Here is an 18,405-nt window from a genome sequence, read left to right as displayed (position 1 = left end):
TCTGTCAACAAACATTTTAAACTAAATTATTTCAAGACAGTAGAGAACTGAGACCTTAAACCCAGAGGCTCTTGTCCTGTGCTCAAAAAACAGTTCCACTGATTTGGTAGTCACGGACTTAACTCCACTTGATTGGGGGGGGGGCGCATTTAGAGTTGGGGGTCTAGTCCTTGGTAGCCTCAGCTGTGATTTCTGGCCACTCACCTGCCAGTAGGCTGGACAACCCCACCGGCCTTGCAGCAGAAGAACCTGACTTTAAAAAAACAAATTCTTTTTATTGTAATTTTAAATTGTCAGCAGAAGAGTAGTACAAAACATGACTGTGCCACCACTAACACTTGTCCCCTTCCCCATGTACTCTAAATTCTTCCAGTCACTGTGATCACCGAGATAGAGCACAGTTGGTTGTTGATCTGTCCACCTCAGATTTCTGCCACCATGCCCTGGGTTTAGAGCTATGCCTCTCCTCCCATGTGGTCGCCCTCCTAATGGCCGAGTCATGGTATAGCGTGAAGCTCTCTTCACTGCGCTCAAAGTCTCTTGTATTTGTGATGGCAGCCTCTGGACATATAGACCACTGCTTTGGCTGGTGCTCAATAGTCCATCCCTTTTGAAATCAGGGGGCCCCCGCTAGTTCTCCAATAGCCTGCTATAGCCCATTTAACCCCTTCGATGCTGATGACGGAGCGGTTCCGTCATCAGCATCGGTTGGGCTGTGCTGATGACTGAACCGCTCCGTCATCATCACAGCCCTCGGGGGGAGCGCTGGCGCTCCCTCTCGGGGCACCGATCATGTTGCCAGTAGTGGGGGTGGCAGCGTAAGACTTTCCGCTGCCACCCGCACTTCCTGGTGACGTCAGCGCGCTGTTGCGCGTGCCAACGTCATCAGGAAGTGCTAGACGCGCTGGAAGCCATTTGCTTCCAGCGCGTCGAGCAGGTAGGTGTGTTTCCTGCTCTCCGGTGGGGCGGGGGGGCCGTTTCTCGGTGCCTTGAGGCATCAGGGGGGAGGAAACACTGTTTCCTCTCCCCAGATGTCCCAATGCAGGGCATTCCTGGTTCAGGATCGCGCACAGCGTCGTGATCCTGCACCAGGAATGCCCCACTAGACACCAAGGATGGTTTTTTTGGAAAAGGAAGCGACCCCTTGGGCAAGGGTCGCTTCCAGGGGCCTAATAATTTGAAACAGACTTTCCTGCCCCCCCTGGGGGCAAATCGCCCGATTTAGCGCGTGATCTGGACACAGGGGGTGGGGGGGCAGAAAAGCAAACTGGACACCAGGGATTATGTTTTTGATGAAAGGATGCGACCCCTTGGGTAAGGGTCGCTTCCTGGGGCATGTAATTTTTGTTTAGACTTTTCTGCCCCCCCCCCCCCCCGGGGGCAGATCGCCCGTTTTTTACGGGAATCTGGACCCAGGGGGGGCAGAAAAGCCCACTAGACACCAGGGATTGTGTTTATATTAGTAAAGGAAGCGACCCCTTGGGCAAGGGTCGCTTCCAGGGGCATAAAAATTCAGTATAGACTTAGCGCATGATCTGGACCAAGGGGGGGGCAGAAAAGCCTTTTCTGTTTTTTAGGGGAATCTGGACCCAGGGGGGGGGGGGGGCAGAAAAGCCCACTAGACACCAGGGATTGTATTTATATCAGCAAAGGAAGCGACCCCTTGGGCAAGGGTCGCTTCCAGGGGCATAAAAATTTAGTATAGACTTTTCTCCCCCCCCTGGGGGCAGATCGCCCGTGTTAGCGCGTGATCTGGACCCGGGGGGGGGGGGGGGGCAGAAAAGCCCACTAGACACCAGGGATAGTGTTTTATTTATGAAGGAAGCGACCCCTTGGGCAAGGGTCGCTTCCAGGGGCATAAAAATTTAGTATAGACTTTTCTCCCCCCCCTGGGGGCAGATCGCCCGTGTTAGCGCGTGATCTGGACCCGGGGGGGGGGGGGGGGGGCAGAAAAGCCCACTAGACACCAGGGATAGTGTTTTATTTATGAAGGAAGCGACCCCTTGGGTAAGGGTCGCTTCCTAGGGGCCAAACATTTTTTGGGGACTTTTCTGCCCCCCCCCCCCCCCTCCTGGGGGCAGATCGGCCGTTTTTTGGGCCTAATTTGGACCGGGGGGGGGGGGGGGGGGGGGCGGGGCGGGGAGTAAAATGATACCTCACTTGTGTGGGTGGGCCAAAGGCCTGTGACTAAGGTGAGGTGCTTAATTTGTCAATCCAAAACACTACAATTTTTAAAAATTTATTTTTAGCCTGTTCTGCTTTGGGGAACCCACACAAGCGAGGTATCATTTTACTCGGGCGAACAAGGGGAACGCTGGGTGGTAGGACATTTTTGCCGGCACGGAGATCCCACGCAAAAAAGTTTGGAAAAGTGATTTGTTTACCTAATTTTAAGGTTTGCAAGGAATTCTGGGTAGGAAGACATTGGGGGACTCACGCATGCCATACCTCCCAGGACTCCCCCGGGTGTCTAGTTTTCAGAACTGTTTGGGTTTGGTAGTTTCCAAAGATGGCCCCCGGGCCAAAAACTCAGGTGCCCTCCCCAAAAAAAGAAGGTAGTTTTGCTATAGGTTATTTTAAATTCTCCACCGTACGATTTGGACCTTTTCCTGTTGCAGCCACTATGCCTACCCACGTAAGTGAGGTACCATTTTTATCGGGAGACCTGGGTGAACACTGGGTGGGAGGAAATTTGTGTGAGCCCAGTGATGCCACGCTTTCCCACACAAAAAAGTGTGAAAAAACTGATTTTTTTTCTGCTACAATCGAGATTTGCAAGGGATTCTGGGTAAAGGAACGTTGGAGGATCCACGCAAGCCATATCTCCTTGGAAGCCCCCGGGTGTCTACTTTTCAGAAATGTGTGGGTCTGTGTTGCAATGTTGTAAATGTAATTTGTAAGATAAGAAGGTTCAGTAGACATTGGTATTCTTAAGTTGATATTTATTAGTTAAAATTAGGTAAAGTTAAGGTAATAAGGATTAAGGAAGGAGGCCCCACCGGGAGCAGCATCCAGCTGCTCAGCCCACTCAATCAAACTGACCATACATTCAAATCATGCACACAGTAACATTCTAATGACATCACACATACACAGGCTGAGCAGCAGGGAAGGAGATGATCAGGATATAACATATCTCCCTCTTTTAAAACAATGAAAACAAAAGAGATAAAGTGAAACTAATTATAGTATGTCCTGATGGTGACAAAATCAGGATTACGAATAAGTAGTACATAGAAAATGATTAAGTGTAAATAATATCATGAAATGAGCAGTCAACATAGAAAATGAGTAACTGTATCATGAAATGAGTAGTCAACATATAAAATGAATAACTGTAAGTAATATAATGAAATGGTAATATATTAGTCATGAAAGATGAAAAGAAGAATAATATCTTCTCGCTCAAAATCAGAGAGTAATCACATAGAACCATCCCCCATCTCAAAGAAAAACCCAAAATATCACCATTCATGGCAGTTGGCCAGACTGTCACGAATAGTAATAAAAGGAAATAAACTAAACAAGATGGCGTCCCAATAGAATAACCAATTTAGGATGTAGGAGTTACCACGCTATTCGAAACACATTTAAATAAAGTATAAAGAAGAAAGCGCATAACACCTAATGCATGGGTACATGGTTACTTAACGACTCTCTGTAACTGAACTCCTCTAATTGAAAAGAGCACTTGTGTGGTTCAGCAAGATAAAACTTGAATAAATAGAACTGAGGATTCTGCAACCCCATATAATCTAATCTGAATCAAAAGGAGCACCTCAAATCATGAGCACGTATGTGGCTCCGTAAAATATGTATCTTAAAATCCAAATCGGAGAAGTAATCATCAGAAAATATACTTAAATAGATGGAGCGCCTCAATAATGAGCACTTATGTGGCTCCGCAACAAATCTAAATTACACACTAGCATTGAACTCCTCAAAGTACATTAAATTACACACTAGCATTGAACTCCTCAAAATACATCAAAATACACACTAGTATTGAACTCCTCAAAGTTCAAGAAAATACACATCAACATTGAACTCCTTAAAGTTCAGTAATAAATGTAGACTCTGTATAACTAATTGCAATAAAGTGTGAACTCCTCTATTTTAAAATAGAGCACTATTAAATACGTGGTTCATCAATGAATATCAACTACTTAATGAACACCTCAAATTAATTGAGCACAAACGTGGTTCATTTACATCAATAAATTCAAACTTTGTCAGAACTCAGCATAGTAAACTTGACCCTTAAAATCAACCATTAAAGCAAACAATATAAATAAATTAATTGATCAATTTCAGCACTTAACAGTCCAAGTAGTATAAGAAAATAAGTAAATCACTCAGAACACAAATGAACCAATAGCTCGATTGCAGTACATAACATTTCCATAAATCACTTAGAACACAACATGTACATCAATTTATATATAAAAAGTGACTGATGGAAAATAAGAAACTAAAATAATAAAAGTAGTCACCGTTGTCATATCAGATGTTGTGAATTGTGAGGCCTGAATAGAAAAACAGTACCTTGTCTCTTGAAATATAAATGAAAACATCTCAGGGACTTGCAGGGTTTAAAAACAACATAGCGTGCCAGTCGCTGTGACACGATGATGAAAACGATGGCAGAAAATCACAAAAGCAAAGCATTAAGACAGAAACGCTGTAGAAATGAAAGCGTTTGATCCATGACCACCTCAGCGCATTAAGAACTCATCATTGTCCTTCACATCGGGAAGCGCTTGATTAACTACGACAGCACGTAGCAAACATCACGTTGTCATTCACGTCTTCGCCCGATGGCTCATGGCGAAAATGCGCTTTAACAAAGGCGGTGACTCATCAGCGGTGACTCATCGGCTGACGTCAGCAGCAGATCGCGAGGAGAGCTTCACATCGCCAACTCCTCGGAACCCTCATAAGACGTCATCATAAAGGCTGAAGCAGGGAAAGGACAAGGATGGCTGCAAACCAACTGACAACTCAACCGTCATCCCCAAACAGGACGGTGAGTGTCAGAGTTTCAAATGAAAACGAAGAAAGTACACTGAATGTTACAGCTCCGTTGAGTTGAGCGCGCTGGCACTTGTTAGATTGATGGCTTTGGCAGACAATTACTTCCTAAACACTGCTCAATATAACTTCTGATTATAAAGAAAATTGGAAGTCTCAGAGTGGAAACAAAAATCGCAGCGTGTACACATGCTTGCAGATAATGAATTAAAAGGCAGTTATCTTTCCATGAACACAGCGCTCATTTGTTTCACAGCTGCAATTTACTTTTAAATAGTCCAGATATTTGTCACAATTATCTTCATATGTTATAGACAAAATGAAAGCAGCTGCTTCAAATAAAATGCTTAAAAGTTCACATCTTTGCCCTTGAATTATAAATAGTCATTTTAGATTGTTGAAAGGTTCACATTTTTGCCCTTACAGAATTAGATAGTCATTTAAGTTTGGTTCTGAACACCGTAGCACGAAATATATTTAAGTTTTCCACCGTTTTACTCTGACACTTGTCATAACTTGAAATTTTGACGTTCTTGCTAATAAATTCGCCATTTTAAAATTCAAAGAGCTCCACCAAGTCCAACGCTTGAAACATACCTTTATAGATGTTTTCTGTAGGCTGTCAGATGTGACATGACACCGGTGGGGCATCAAAAAGCGTTGCTTGTCTTCATTTAAAAAGTTTTCTTTATATCTTGTAGTTCCATATTGTAAATTTAGTTCCTTCACACGTAGTTCTTTCTCCCTCGTCGCCATTGTTGCAATGTTGTAAATGTAATTTGTAAGATAAGAAGGTTCAGTAGACATTGGTATTCTTAAGTTGATATTTATTAGTTAAAATTAGGTAAAGTTAAGGTAATAAGGATTAAGGAAGGAGGCCCCACCGGGAGCAGCATCCAGCTGCTCAGCCCACTCAATCAAACTGACCATACATTCAAATCATGCACACAGTAACATTCTAATGACATCACACATACACAGGCTGAGCAGCAGGGAAGGAGATGATCAGGATATAACAGTCTGGTAGGTTTCCCTTGATGGCCGCCGAGCCCCGGGCCAAAAACTCATGGGAACCCCCTTGCAAAACCCAGTTGTTTAGTGATAGGTTATTTTGATGTCGCATCCTTAGGTTTGGGGCCCTTGCCTGTCGCGGGTCCTTGAGCCACCCACGCAAGTGAGGTACCATTTTGTTCGGGAGACCTGGGGGAACGCTGGGTGGGTGGAAATTTGTTGATCCACGCAGATTCCGGAACTTTCCACCACAGAAACGTGAGGAAAATGCATTTTTTCCCACAATTTTTTAGCTTTGCAAGAGATTCTGGGTAACAGAACCTGGTGGTAGGCAGTCGAGTCACCCCATCCTGAATTCCCCTGGGTGTCTAGTTGTCAAAAATGTATAGGTTTGCTAGGTTTCCCTAGGTGCCGGCAGAGCTAGGGTTCAAAAACAAAAGGTAGGCTCTTTGCCAAAAAAGGGCACATTTTCACTGCGAAATTGCGGTGCGATCACGTTGCGTTTTGGGCTGTTTCCCGTCGCAGGCACTAGGCAGACCCAGGCAAGTGAGGTACCATTTTTTTCGGAAGACCTGGGGGAACGCTGGGTGGGTGGAAATTTGTTGATCCACGCAGATTCCGGAACTTTCCACCACAGAAATGTGAGGAAAATGCATTTTTTCCACATTTATTTAGCTTTGCAAGGGATTCTGGGTAACAGAACCTGGTGGTAGGTAGTCGAGTCACCTCATCCTGAATTACCCTGGGTGTCTAGTATTCAAAAATGTATAGGTTTGCTAGGTTTCTCTAGGTGCCGGCAGAGCTAGGGTTCAAAAACAAAAGGTAGGCTCTTTGCCAAAAAAGGGCACGATTTCACTGCGAAATTGAGGTGCGACCACGTTGCGTTTTGCGCGGTTTCCTGTCGCAGGCACTAGGCAGACTCAGACAAGTGAGGTACCATTTTTTTCGGGAGACCCGGGGGAACGCTGGGTGGGTGGAAATTTGTTGATCCATGCAGATTCCAGAACTTTCCACCACAGAAATGTGAGGGAAATTCGTTTTTTTTGTCAATTTCTTAGCTTTGCAAGGGATTCTGGGTAACAGAACCTGGTGGTAGGCAGTCGAGTCACCCCATCCTGAATTCCCCTGTGTGTCTAGTTTTCAAAAATGTATAGGTTTGCTGGGTTTCCCTAGGTGCCGGCAGAGCTAGGGTTCAAAAACGAAAGGTAGGCTCTTTGCCAAAAAAGGCCACAATTTCACTGCGAAATTGAGGTGCAAACATGTTACGTTTTGCGCTGTTTCCTGTCGCAGACACTAGGCAGACCCAGGCAATTGAGGTACCATTTTTTTCGGCAGACACGGGGGAACGCTGGGTGGGTGGGAATTTGTTGATCCACGCAGATTCCAGAACTTTCCACCACAGAAATGTGAGGAAAATGCGTTTTTTTTGTCAATTTTTTAGCTTTGCAAGGGATTCTGGGTAACAGAACCTGGTGGTAGGCAGTCGAGTCACCCCATCCTGAATTTCCCTGGGTGTCTAGTTTTCAAAAATGTATAGGTTTGCTAGGTTTCCCTAGGTGCCGGCAGAGCTAGGGTGCAAAAACTACAGCTAGGCACTTTGCCATAAAAGGGTCAATTTTTAACTGCAAAATTGAGGTGTGACCACATTGCATTTTGCGCCGTTTCCTGTCGCAGGCACAAGGCCGACCCACACAAGTGCGGTACCGTGTTTATCGGGAGACTTAGGGTAATTCAGATTTGTAAATCAACTGTTATTACCTATTGAGTTTTAATGCATTTCTCCCTTCCCAATGAAAGACATTGTGTAAAAAAATTTTTTTTGAAAAATGACCAATAATTCTCATGCTAGTATGAGTATTCCCAATTTTGAAAATGTGCAAATATATACTGTTTCTAAACTCTATAATTTGTACCCAATTCAGAAATACATAGGTGTCTTTCATACAGATTTTTCCATGTATACATTTTCCAAGAATAAGTGCTCTATACCCAGTAAATAATAAAATACCATTGCAAGTTGCTGCTCAGTTTTTGGATCTGGGTTCGTCGGGTTCTTGGTGAAACCACAAGTCCTATATATCCCCACAACCAGGAAGGTCTAACGGATGTAACGGTATATTGCTTTCCAAGAGCTGTCAAAATTACAAGAAGTTATAGGTGAAAACGTTGAGACAAAAGGCTGTTTTTTTCAACAAATTTTCAATTATTCCAAAATTTAACTGTTAGTTTCTATAAAGAAACCTTCATGGATTTAGACAAATGACACCTTTCTGAATTCAGAATTTTGTCTACTTTGCGAAAATGTATAGCTTTCCAGGATCCATTATTGCTTTCAAACTCATTTCTACCATTAACTGGAAGGAGGTTGATCGCTCTAAAAATAGCAAAAATAGGCTATGTCCCAGAAAAATGCCAAAACTGTGTGAAAAATGTTGGTTCTCTGACAAAAGACTGTCATTCCCTAAAAGCTGAGAAAATGGAGATTTCAGCCCCACAAACCCTTTTTTGATAACATTTGCAGGGAAAAACCCAGAGGCTTTCATTTGCAGCCCATTTTTCCCATTTTTCTGAAAAAACTAAAATTTCACTGTATTTTGCTTAATTTCTGGGACCCCTCCAAGGGAATCCACAAACCCTGGGCACCTTTAGAATCCCCATGATGTTGGAAGAAAAGGACGCAAATTTGGCGTGGATACCTTATGTGTTCAAAAAGTTACAGGGGTCTAAGTGCGCACTACCCCAAATCACCAAAAAAAGACTTCGCACAGGAGGGGAAAAGGCCTGGCAGCGAAGGGGTTAAGGATCGGGTGTTTTTTTTTTTTTTACTAACTCTCACTTCAACCTTTCTTTGGAGTTTATGGATAAAGACAAGCCTCCTTTATCGTCCTCGCCATGTTTAACTTAAGTTGAAGGGCAGGGCAAGGTAAGCAAGTCTTCCTTCATCTGCCCCCTTTATTTTTTAAGACTCTGCCAGCTGTGACTGAAGAGGCCCTATTTAGAAATCATTCGCAGACTGGATCTTCACGTTTTAGTTTTGCTAAATGGGATGGAACAGAACTCTTTCTGCTTAATATGCTTTTTCTAAAGTACAGTTCAGGGCACGCTAACTGTTTGGGTTTGTCCTCCTTGCAGCAAGCCAGACTGTTGACTAAAGCATAAAGTCTGGGATATTCAAAAGAGTCCACCAATGCATCATTGACTTTGAATCTGTACCCTGTGCCGCCAAATCTCCCAACGTGGCACTTGGCGCCCTGAATGTTTTTATTTCTTGTTTTCCTTCTCTAATATACAAAGTAGGAGAAAGATATGAAAAAAATAAGTCACTTGCATGACTCAATCAACAGAGGACAGTATACAACAAGGTGAAAATCAAAGTTAAAGACAAAATTACCTCTGCCGGTGAGGCTATGTAAAAAGGCAGCCATTCACAGGTCAAAGTCTATCCCTGCTCCATCAAAGCCCAAAACAGGTTTGAATCGACCTCTCAAGTCAGGCAATGGTCTTAATACAAAATGTGTATTTAATGGTAAGGAGGAAACTGAAACCTTTATGTCTCTTTGTCGAAGAAACAGCCCCTCTGGTTGCTTTTCAGACCCTCTTGAAACATAAAACTTTGAGCAAAAACGGCCATTCAGCACAGAAAGTTGAATCAAGCATTTCACCAGCTAATCAGGAAAGTTTTATGGTTTAAATCTCTCTATTGAAATTTTCAACAAACACAAGTGGAATCATGCAGGTTTAGCGGTCATAGCATCAACATTGCTTAGCATGTGGCTGAAAAGGCCAGTCAGGTCCGCAAGCAGAACATTGGGCTTATACCGAAACAGGAAAACCTTACATGCAATGAAAATTGAAAAAAGAAGGGGAAAAACATTGTAAAACACCCACCCCCCATCCTCCCTCACCACCCCACCCGTGTTCCTTGTCCACTAACTAACCTGCCTAAAGCTGTATTTGACCCTGATCAATTCTCTGTCTGCTGTGTATCTGAGAGGCGCAAAAGGCGGAGGTATAGGAGGCAAGTGACCTCTCGGAACTCAGAAGCTAAGAGGGACAAAAAGGGTTGCCACAGTTCGACATATTTGGACCCCTCTCCTTTTGTTGTCAATGTCCGTTTCTCCATACCGAGAACATGCCAAAGGCGGTGTAGCCAGCCTGTGAAGGTTGGGATGTGGGAAGTGCGCCAGTGTGGGAGTATATTTTGTATCGCCGAACCTAGCGCAATTGCCATCTGGCGGCCTCTACGGTATCGTAATGGATAGGTCAGAGGGTTTGGAAGGCCCAGAAGAACATATGCTGGAAAACGTGGGATTTCTGTAATGAAGTGTTTATCTACTTCGTCTATCATCGGTTTCCAGAAAGGCTGGATATGTTCGCACTCCCATAATAGGTGTACCAAAATGCCTACATGTTCACAGCCTCGCCTACATGTTCACAGCCTCGCCTACATGTTCACAGCCTCGCGTGTGGGATCTATTGAGTGAAGACGCTCTGGTGTATAATACCAGTAGATTGCTACATTAGTGAGGGTTTCAGTTAGCCCCTTGTGATATGCTGAATGACGGGCCCTATAGTATACCCCTTCCCATATTTTGTGGCTGAGTGTTATGCCTAGTTCCCTCTCCCAGAACGCCCGGCCGGAATTGTAGGTGTGAGCATATCTGACCTGCAGCATTGTGTACAAATCGGAGATTAGCTTTTTATCTGATGTGAGAGGCCACCGTTCATAGGTGGAAAGACGTCTATCGGCCTCCGAGCGAACCTGCTTGTGGAGTGCCCAATGTCGTGCTTGCAGATAGCGGAGTCTCTCTGTTTCAGGTAGCCCATATTCCTGTTTAAATTGATGGAACGGAATAACACCATCTGTGTCATACATGTGGTACAGAAAACGGCATCCGGAGGGTCTCCACCTTGCAAAAGCTATCGTGTCCATACCCGGGGCAAAGTCGGGGTTGTCCATCAATGGGGTGAGCGGAGACGGGAAGGTGGTGAGGTCATGCTATTGGTATAGTCCCATACTTCTAAGGGGACTCGTGTAATGTATGAGGCATATAAATTGGGGGGGGGGGGTTTGGGTCTATGGCGCTTGCGGAGAAAAGGGATTTCTTGCAGGGGTCTGGCAGCTACTGCTTGGTCCTGAAACAACCAGTGCTTCTCCGACTCCCAACGTCTCCACTCAACCAGATGGCACAGTTGGGCTGCCTGGATGTAGAGCCGGAGATCAGGGATCCAGAGACCACCCCATTCTGAAGGGAGAGTCGCTAGCGCTTGTTTCAGTCGTGGCTTCCGACCGTTCCAGATGAACTGAGCAAGATCTGATTGCGTCTGCTGTATCCAACCCGGAGGCGGTCGGAGAGGGATAGCACGGAATAGATCGAGAATCTGGGGTAAAATGGTCATTTTGACCGCTGCTATATTGCCTAGAGGATAGGGTTTCCACTAACCAAGCTCTCGACGGATCTCCTGTCGTAGGTGTGTGTAGTTGGTGGCAACTACTTTCGGGAGAGTGGAAGCCAATTGAATCCCCAAGTATGGGATCGTGTCCGTCGTCCATTGGATGGGGAGCAGGCCCTGGAGACATTCACGGGTGGGTCGTGTCAGGGAGAGATCCAGGGCTAAAGACTTCTCCACATTCACCTTAAATCCTGCAACTTGTGCAAAGGTTTCTAAGTCTGCTAGGCACGCTGGTAGCGCTCGACTAGGGTTAGATAATGATATCAGAACAGCATCAGCAAATAGACTGATCGTATGGATATAGCCGCCAAATTTAATCCCGGTTATCGCTGGATTTGAACCGGGAGGATTTATGACTGTTCACCCGGACTGTAGCTGTCGGAAACTTATGACAATTCAGGATGTATGTGCAAAATGTCTCTCCTATCCCCACTCGTTCCTGAACCTGCTCTAAATAGGGCCAGTGGACTCTTTCGAAAGACTTTTCGGCGTCGATAGCGAGCATCATATATCCTCCCTGTGTACGCGTGGCTTTCTCAATGAGGTGTAGGGCACGTTTCCTATTGTCAGAAGTTTGCCGTTCAGGGATGAAGCCTGTTTGATCCGGGTTTATAAGGCCAGGCATATGGGGTGCAAGGCGGGCAGCTAGGATCCCCGTATACATTTGAGATCCACATTAAGAAGGGAGATAGGTCGATACACTCGGCATCTGGTCTTGTCTTTCCCTGGTTTGGGGACCACCGCAACGGAGGCTTCCAGGAGGTCTCCTGGAATCGCTCTGGGTACGGCGAAAGAGTTAAAAAGCTGAGTGAGGAGAGGTGCAATCAAGGTACAGAAAGTCTTACAAAAAACAGACGAGAAGCCGTTCGGCCCGGGGACTTTTGCCGGTTTGAGGCGAGCAATGACCTCTTCTGTTTGGATGTCTAAGTCAAGATGGTCTGCTTGAGCTTTGGTCAGAGCTGGCAGGGTGAGAGAGTCGAGGAAGGCGGCCCCATCTAAGCTCTCCAGTGGGGAACAAGCGTAAAGGTTGGCATAAAAATCGCGGAACGCCTCGGCGATGTCACCATCCTCCGAGACACGTCTACCATCCTCTCGACAAATCTCCTGAACCCCGTTTGTCGGGTCGAGCGTAGTTTATGGGCAAGAAGGCGCCCGCACCAATCTCCCCCTGTATAGTAAGCATGTCGCAGCTGCAATGCTGCAAATTCTGCCCTATCCTGGTTGAGCGCTGCGAGTTGTTGGCGTACAGCTTTCAGTGGTCGCCACACCAGAGGGGCCCCCGTCCTTTGGTGCATCTGATCCAGCTCTCTAGTTTGTTGAGTGAGTTCTTCCAGCTTGCTCCTATGCTCTATATTATCTGCTGCTGAAATGGCTATCAACTCCCCCGTATGACCGCCTTTAGAGCTACCCATTGTGTTGCAAGGGTTGTGTCAGTATTAGCATGGTGAGAGAGGTAGTCGGTGATGGAGCGCTGTATACGTTTAACCACTTCCTCGCGGTGTAGTAGAGTGTCCCTGAGACGCCATACCCCGGAGGGTTGTTGTATGGGTGGGAGGGTGAGAGTGGTAGTTACCGGTGTGTGATCTGAAAGGGAGGCTACTCCTACCTCGACCTCCTTCGCTAGCGCGTGTATGGGTGTGGACGCCAAGAGGTAGTCTAGCCTAGCGTAGGTTTTGTGTGTGTTGGAGTAGTAAGAATATTCTCGACTTTGGGGGTGAAAACTGCGCCACAAGTCTGAGACCCAGGTCTTGCAGACGGGCCACTGCCTCTGTGGAGAGTGCGCCTGTTTGATGTGTGCGTTGACAGGATCTGTCCATAGTGTTATCAAAAACTAGGTTTAAGTCTCCCCCCAGGAGAATATTGTGGTCTGTCGTGGCTGTTGCTTCAGTAAGGGCAGAGTGCAAGAATTGTTCTTGGCCGTCATTCGGGCGTATAGGGAGCCAATGGTGAATGGTAAGTTACCTAAGGCAAATCTATAAGCCAGTAGTCTACCCCTTATTTCGGCCTCCTTATGAAAGGCCTCCCCTTTAAACTGCTGAGCTACCAGGAAAGCCACCCCGGCTGATTTAGATTGGCTTGAGGAAAATAATTGAGTTGGGAATTTCCAGGATCGGAGGCGATGACAGTCTTTGGTTAGGAGGTGTGTCTGCTGCAATACACCGATATCAGCCTGGGCGTTTTCCAGACACGACAGGACCGCTTTGAGCTTCACCGGGTTATTAAGGCCCCTCACATTTAAAGTAAGTATTTTAAGTGTGTTGACCGGCATTCACGGTGGCAGGGAAACTAAAGGCCTAAGTAAAGTGCTATTGCTGGTACTACAGAAGCGGTCATTTGTCTTAGAACATCATTGTTGTGTGGATCTACTCCATCTCTGAAAAGAAAGTGGACAAGGAACACTGCGCCCCCCCCCCAAAAAAAAGTCCCAAGAAGAACAATTGAAGAAAGAAAATGGTGACATATTGTCCATCATCCGCTGGTGTATGGAGAGAAGGCAGTTTGGAGTAGTCTATAAGAATCAAAAAGCCCCCCTCCCGCCTACGGCCCAGGGCATGAAACAAGACTGTTGGCCGACCATTCGTAACTAACACTTTCAACCCGTATGGGATTTGGATAGTTCCGCGGAGACAGTCTCTCGAGCTGACTGCTGACCCGTTATTTCTGCAGGAGGTGGCTTTTGGGGCGACGTCTTCGGTCCTGCTGACGCCATCAGGGTTTAGAGTCATCCACGTCAGTTTTAGGGTTTTCCTCGCCGCGCTCCTCTGCAGAGGCTCCACACCCAGCAATCAACAAGCCTCTGACAAGGAGCACAGCTGATACAGTTTGTTGTCCATGTGGAACACCAGGCGGAATGGGTGGCGCCAGCTATAAGGGATGTTGCGTTGCCGCAGATTTGCAGTAATGGGCTTGATGGTTCTGCTTTTTTGTACAGTGAGAGCTGACAAGTCCTGGTACAGGACCGGTGTCTAGTCGCGAAACTTCAGGGGGTGCATTTGGCGTGCTTTTTGAAGGATATCTTCTTTGGTGCGGTAGTCTTGAACGCAGGCCAGGATGTCCGACAACGGAGCAGACGAGGCCCGTGGAGGGCCCACTCTGTGTGCACGGTCTAGGCGTAATTCCATCTTGAGAGGTCTACCCAGAATGTGATTGAAGAGCTCCCTCGTGTAGCTGAAAAGGTCTGTCATGTCATCGTCCATCTTCACACCTCGAATCCGGATGTTGTCGCGCCAGGTGCGGTTTTCTAGGTCTTCGAGGTGCGTCTGGAGGTCCACCTGCTGGTTATGAATCCTGAGAACCTCCTGTTGCAATACCGCAATCTCTGTATCCCTCCTGTCTCTCGTCTTCTAGTTCAGCAACTTTTTCGCCTATGCCGTTCATGACTCTGCGGACCTCTTTAATCTCTGCAGTGAACTCCCATTTGAGTGTGTGGATATCATCCCTCAGAGCAACAAACATGGATTCCAGAAATGCCTTAGTGATCGGCTCCACACCGTCGTCCCGCTAGGGTGTGGGGCGGTCAGCGCCCGTCGCCATGTCGGTAGCCTGTTGACCGGCCTGTGCTTCGGCGAATAAGTGCTTCAGGTTCCTCTCTTTATGCCCACTTAGTCCTGAGGAAACCCTGAGCTGGCTGGGTCAATTCGCGTCCCCGGCCGTATCCCTCTTCAACACATGTTGTAAAGCGCAGTAGCTGGGTTTGTCACGTCCCCCTGACACTGGGTGCTTGTGCCCTGATGGTGTCCCTACCGTGGCACGGAGTTCCCTTCCTCCATGGACGCCGGATTCCGCTGTGACTGGCGCCACCTCAGCACACGGCGCTGTCACAATCCGCTGCACAGCGGCAGGTAGGTCAGGATGACGCCGCAGCTGTGTGTTTCACAGTGGGGGGCTCGACACCTCCCCTCGTAAATCACGCTGATGAGGATCAACACCTCGGCTATGTGTCATCGGGAGTACCTCTGTCCATGGGCGGCCCACAACTGTCAGCGGTGGTGATCTCTCTCGCCGCACCTCCCCGCCGCGTAGGTGCGTTGGAAAAAAGAAGGGGGGGCACTTGCCTGAGATAGTCCTCCGTCGCCGCAGCTCTGCGTATAGTCCTGTGAGGCAAATCGCCCTTCAACTGGGGCCCATCCGTCGCCGATCCCGACGCAGGAGAGTTCTACTGGGCCCACAGGGCCCGCGACCAGCGTCCGGTCAGTCCGCGTCCCTCTGATGTGCTCTGATGTGCTCCCCTGTGGGCGGCGGATGGTTCACCCCCCTGTTTCTCCGGCGGGGGCTTTGATTTCGGGCCTCGTGGTGGGCTTCGCTGAAGTAGTTCGCTCTCTACCCCCACTCAGGGAATCACCTGGCAGTGAGGCCTAGACCAGGCCGCAGGGTTTTCAACCGGCTGCAGCTTACCCCCACGGTCAGCAAAATGGTGGTCGTGTCTGCGCCCGTATCGCTGCCGGCTGGGTTCCACTCTTCCACTACCAACAAAGTAGGGGTCCTCCGATGGGAAGCGTACCTCAAGTTGGGCCTGGGAAGCAAGCCCAGGCCTGGGTCACCTCCACTTTTCAGTGCCTCAGTATCTGCAGTCCGGCGGCAGTCCGACCCACTGTCTATTGGTGCCCCACTCCGGGCGGTGGGCAACGTCGCTGGCCGATCTCTCAGCTGCGCCGTAACGGGAGGGCACCAGAATCGCTGCCGGGCCCTCAACCGTTTCTGTGCATGGCTGGGTCCTGCGGAGTCACTCCCAAGATGGCGGACGGGAGCACCTGTCCCTTCCTCACTTCACTACAGGACTGCAGCCGGTGTACCTCTTCAGTTCCGCTGTCGATGCTGGCCACTGCTCCAGTTGGGCCAGCCTCTCCATCGCTTGGGCAACTCTGGGCCTCTCCTCGCAGCCACTTGGGTGAGTCGCGCCTTTAGCCGCCCGTCTCACGCCGCTGGAATTATGCTCTCCTGGGCTCCTCGACTGCACCGGGTAAGTTCCCCACAAGTTCCGCAACTAGACAAAGCCCTGGTGCTTGGGCCAACAACAGCTAAAACGGCCAAAAGCTGGTGCTTTAGCGGGCCGTAGGCGGGAGCTTCCGAGCAACGCGTCTGCTCACGCCGCCATCTTGGCCACGCCCCCCCATCAGGAAAGTTTTAAGTCTAAAGCTAAAGCATCTGGGAAAGATACGAGGTAGGTAGGTATGGATATCCCAGAATCGAATACTGGTAAAACGTCTTGGGTGGTTAATGTGCCTGCTACAGGGTATAGATAGTTATCTGCAAGTCCCAAGTTAGATTAGGACTAAGAAAGCTTAGTGAGGTCATGCATTTGTTGCAAAGATCCAGGTGAAACCTGTAGGTTAAACTCCTAATAATATAGTTCAGTTGAGTACAAACTGCCCCCAAAGGGCTACAATAGGTGGAACCAAAAACTATGATTCAAAGAAAGAACATTCAAAAGCGATAATGCAAGAAATACACATGGGGAGGGGGGCGGGGCTGGGAATACAAGAGTGGGGGGGTGTCAGTGATATAGGTGGAATGGTGGTACAGAGAGTAAGACATAAAAGCTGTATCAGCCAATAAGAGGGTGCTACAAATAGCAGAATTGTATAGAATGGAATGTCCAACAAATTGGATAGTTGGGGGAACACAGAATGTGGGAGGTGGTACAAACAAGAAGCAAGTAGCAGGAGGGTATGGGGCCAACAGGATGGTGGTATTAGGAGCCAGGCTACATCGAGGTAAGAGGGTAGTACAGAAATATGTGTAGTACAGGAAACATCATGGTATGGGAGGTATAAAGGCAAGAGTTTCGCACAAGTGCGCAGACAAGAGCCAGGTGGGAGGTACAGGGAAGTGATTGCTATGTGGAAGTTAACATCACTGACAAGAAGGAAGATGGCAACTGGAAGAATTTCTAAAAGAGAAGTGAGGTGCAACGGGCATGGAGGAGGGTAGTACAAGTAAACTTGCATGAGAAGGGTTTGTACAGGCAAGAGTATGGTGTGAGATGCCCATCTCCAGCGTGTGCACCCTTGTCCTCTCTGCGATCAGCATGCCTCTGAGACATCTTCTCCAAGTTCTCAGGTGCACCATATCAGCCTTAGCTTCCCTCTCACCTTTCATATTCATAAGATGTTGAGCAGGTTCCTGATGGAAACCCACCAAAATGTCTGGGGGGGAAAGGATATTGGCAGTGGTGCACACAGAAACCATAAGAGGCTCTGTTGGTCAAACACATCCTGCCTGTGTGCTCTCGTCTCCATCACATTTTTTATTAGAAGTACCCTATGCCATGCAGACGGAGGCATCACTCTCCAGAGTAACAGCTAATAGATTACCATGATCCTTAACCATAGCCCTATATATTCCATAGCATTAGATGGAACTCAATGCCACTCATGACATTAGGTAACGTTCTAAAGGTTCAGGTCCAGGTAGAAAGCTAAATTTAAAGGTAAGGCTACCTTCGAGACTAGGAAACAACAATTCGATAAAAATCATCCAGTTAAAGTCCTTATTTGGAGGTTTTGAGTGTGGTTTTATTTTGGTTTTGCATGTGGCTCAATTAAATTGTCAAATACAGTCAAAACAAACATTCAAATTAAACCAGAAGGGTATGGTCTGGAACGCAAGCAGTGTAAATATGCTCTGCAGCATTAGCTTAGATTTGTTTCAAAGTGAAAGTCTGAACTTAAGGAAGAGCAGCAAAAAGAAGAACGGAGCAGCGAGTAATCGAACAATGAAAGAGGCATACCTTGCATTTGGCCAATTGTCAGGTCTTTATCTAGTCGATCGACACCTATAAGAAAAGAAGAAGACCCAATCAAATGTTAGAACTGCCAGGACAATTATGTAAGACATGTATAAATTATGATCCAGTTTAACAACAATGCAGGCTCCTCTGAAGAACAGTTACACTAACCTAACACGGAA

The 18,405-nt window shown here is 47.2% G+C and overlaps 1 protein-coding gene across 1 annotated transcript in view; it reads right to left on the bottom strand.

Annotated features, from left to right (window-relative positions):
- PPME1 (protein phosphatase methylesterase 1) overlaps nucleotides 1-18,405 on the bottom strand; it is a 128,811-nt gene that overhangs the window by 14,762 nt on the left and 95,644 nt on the right. Inside the window, exon 11 of the mRNA XM_078658567.1 lies at nucleotides 18,227-18,271. Coding sequence (XP_078514693.1) covers nucleotides 18,227-18,271 — 45 coding nt within the window. The remainder of the gene's footprint in view (nucleotides 1-18,226; nucleotides 18,272-18,405) is intronic.

The sequence above is a fragment of the Lissotriton helveticus genome, chromosome 8 (assembly GCF_964261635.1).
Source record: "Lissotriton helveticus chromosome 8, aLisHel1.1, whole genome shotgun sequence".
NCBI lineage: Eukaryota > Metazoa > Chordata > Amphibia > Caudata > Salamandridae > Lissotriton > Lissotriton helveticus.
Note: the sequence above shows the minus strand (reverse complement) of the source record. Positions and strands in the feature narration are given on the sequence as shown.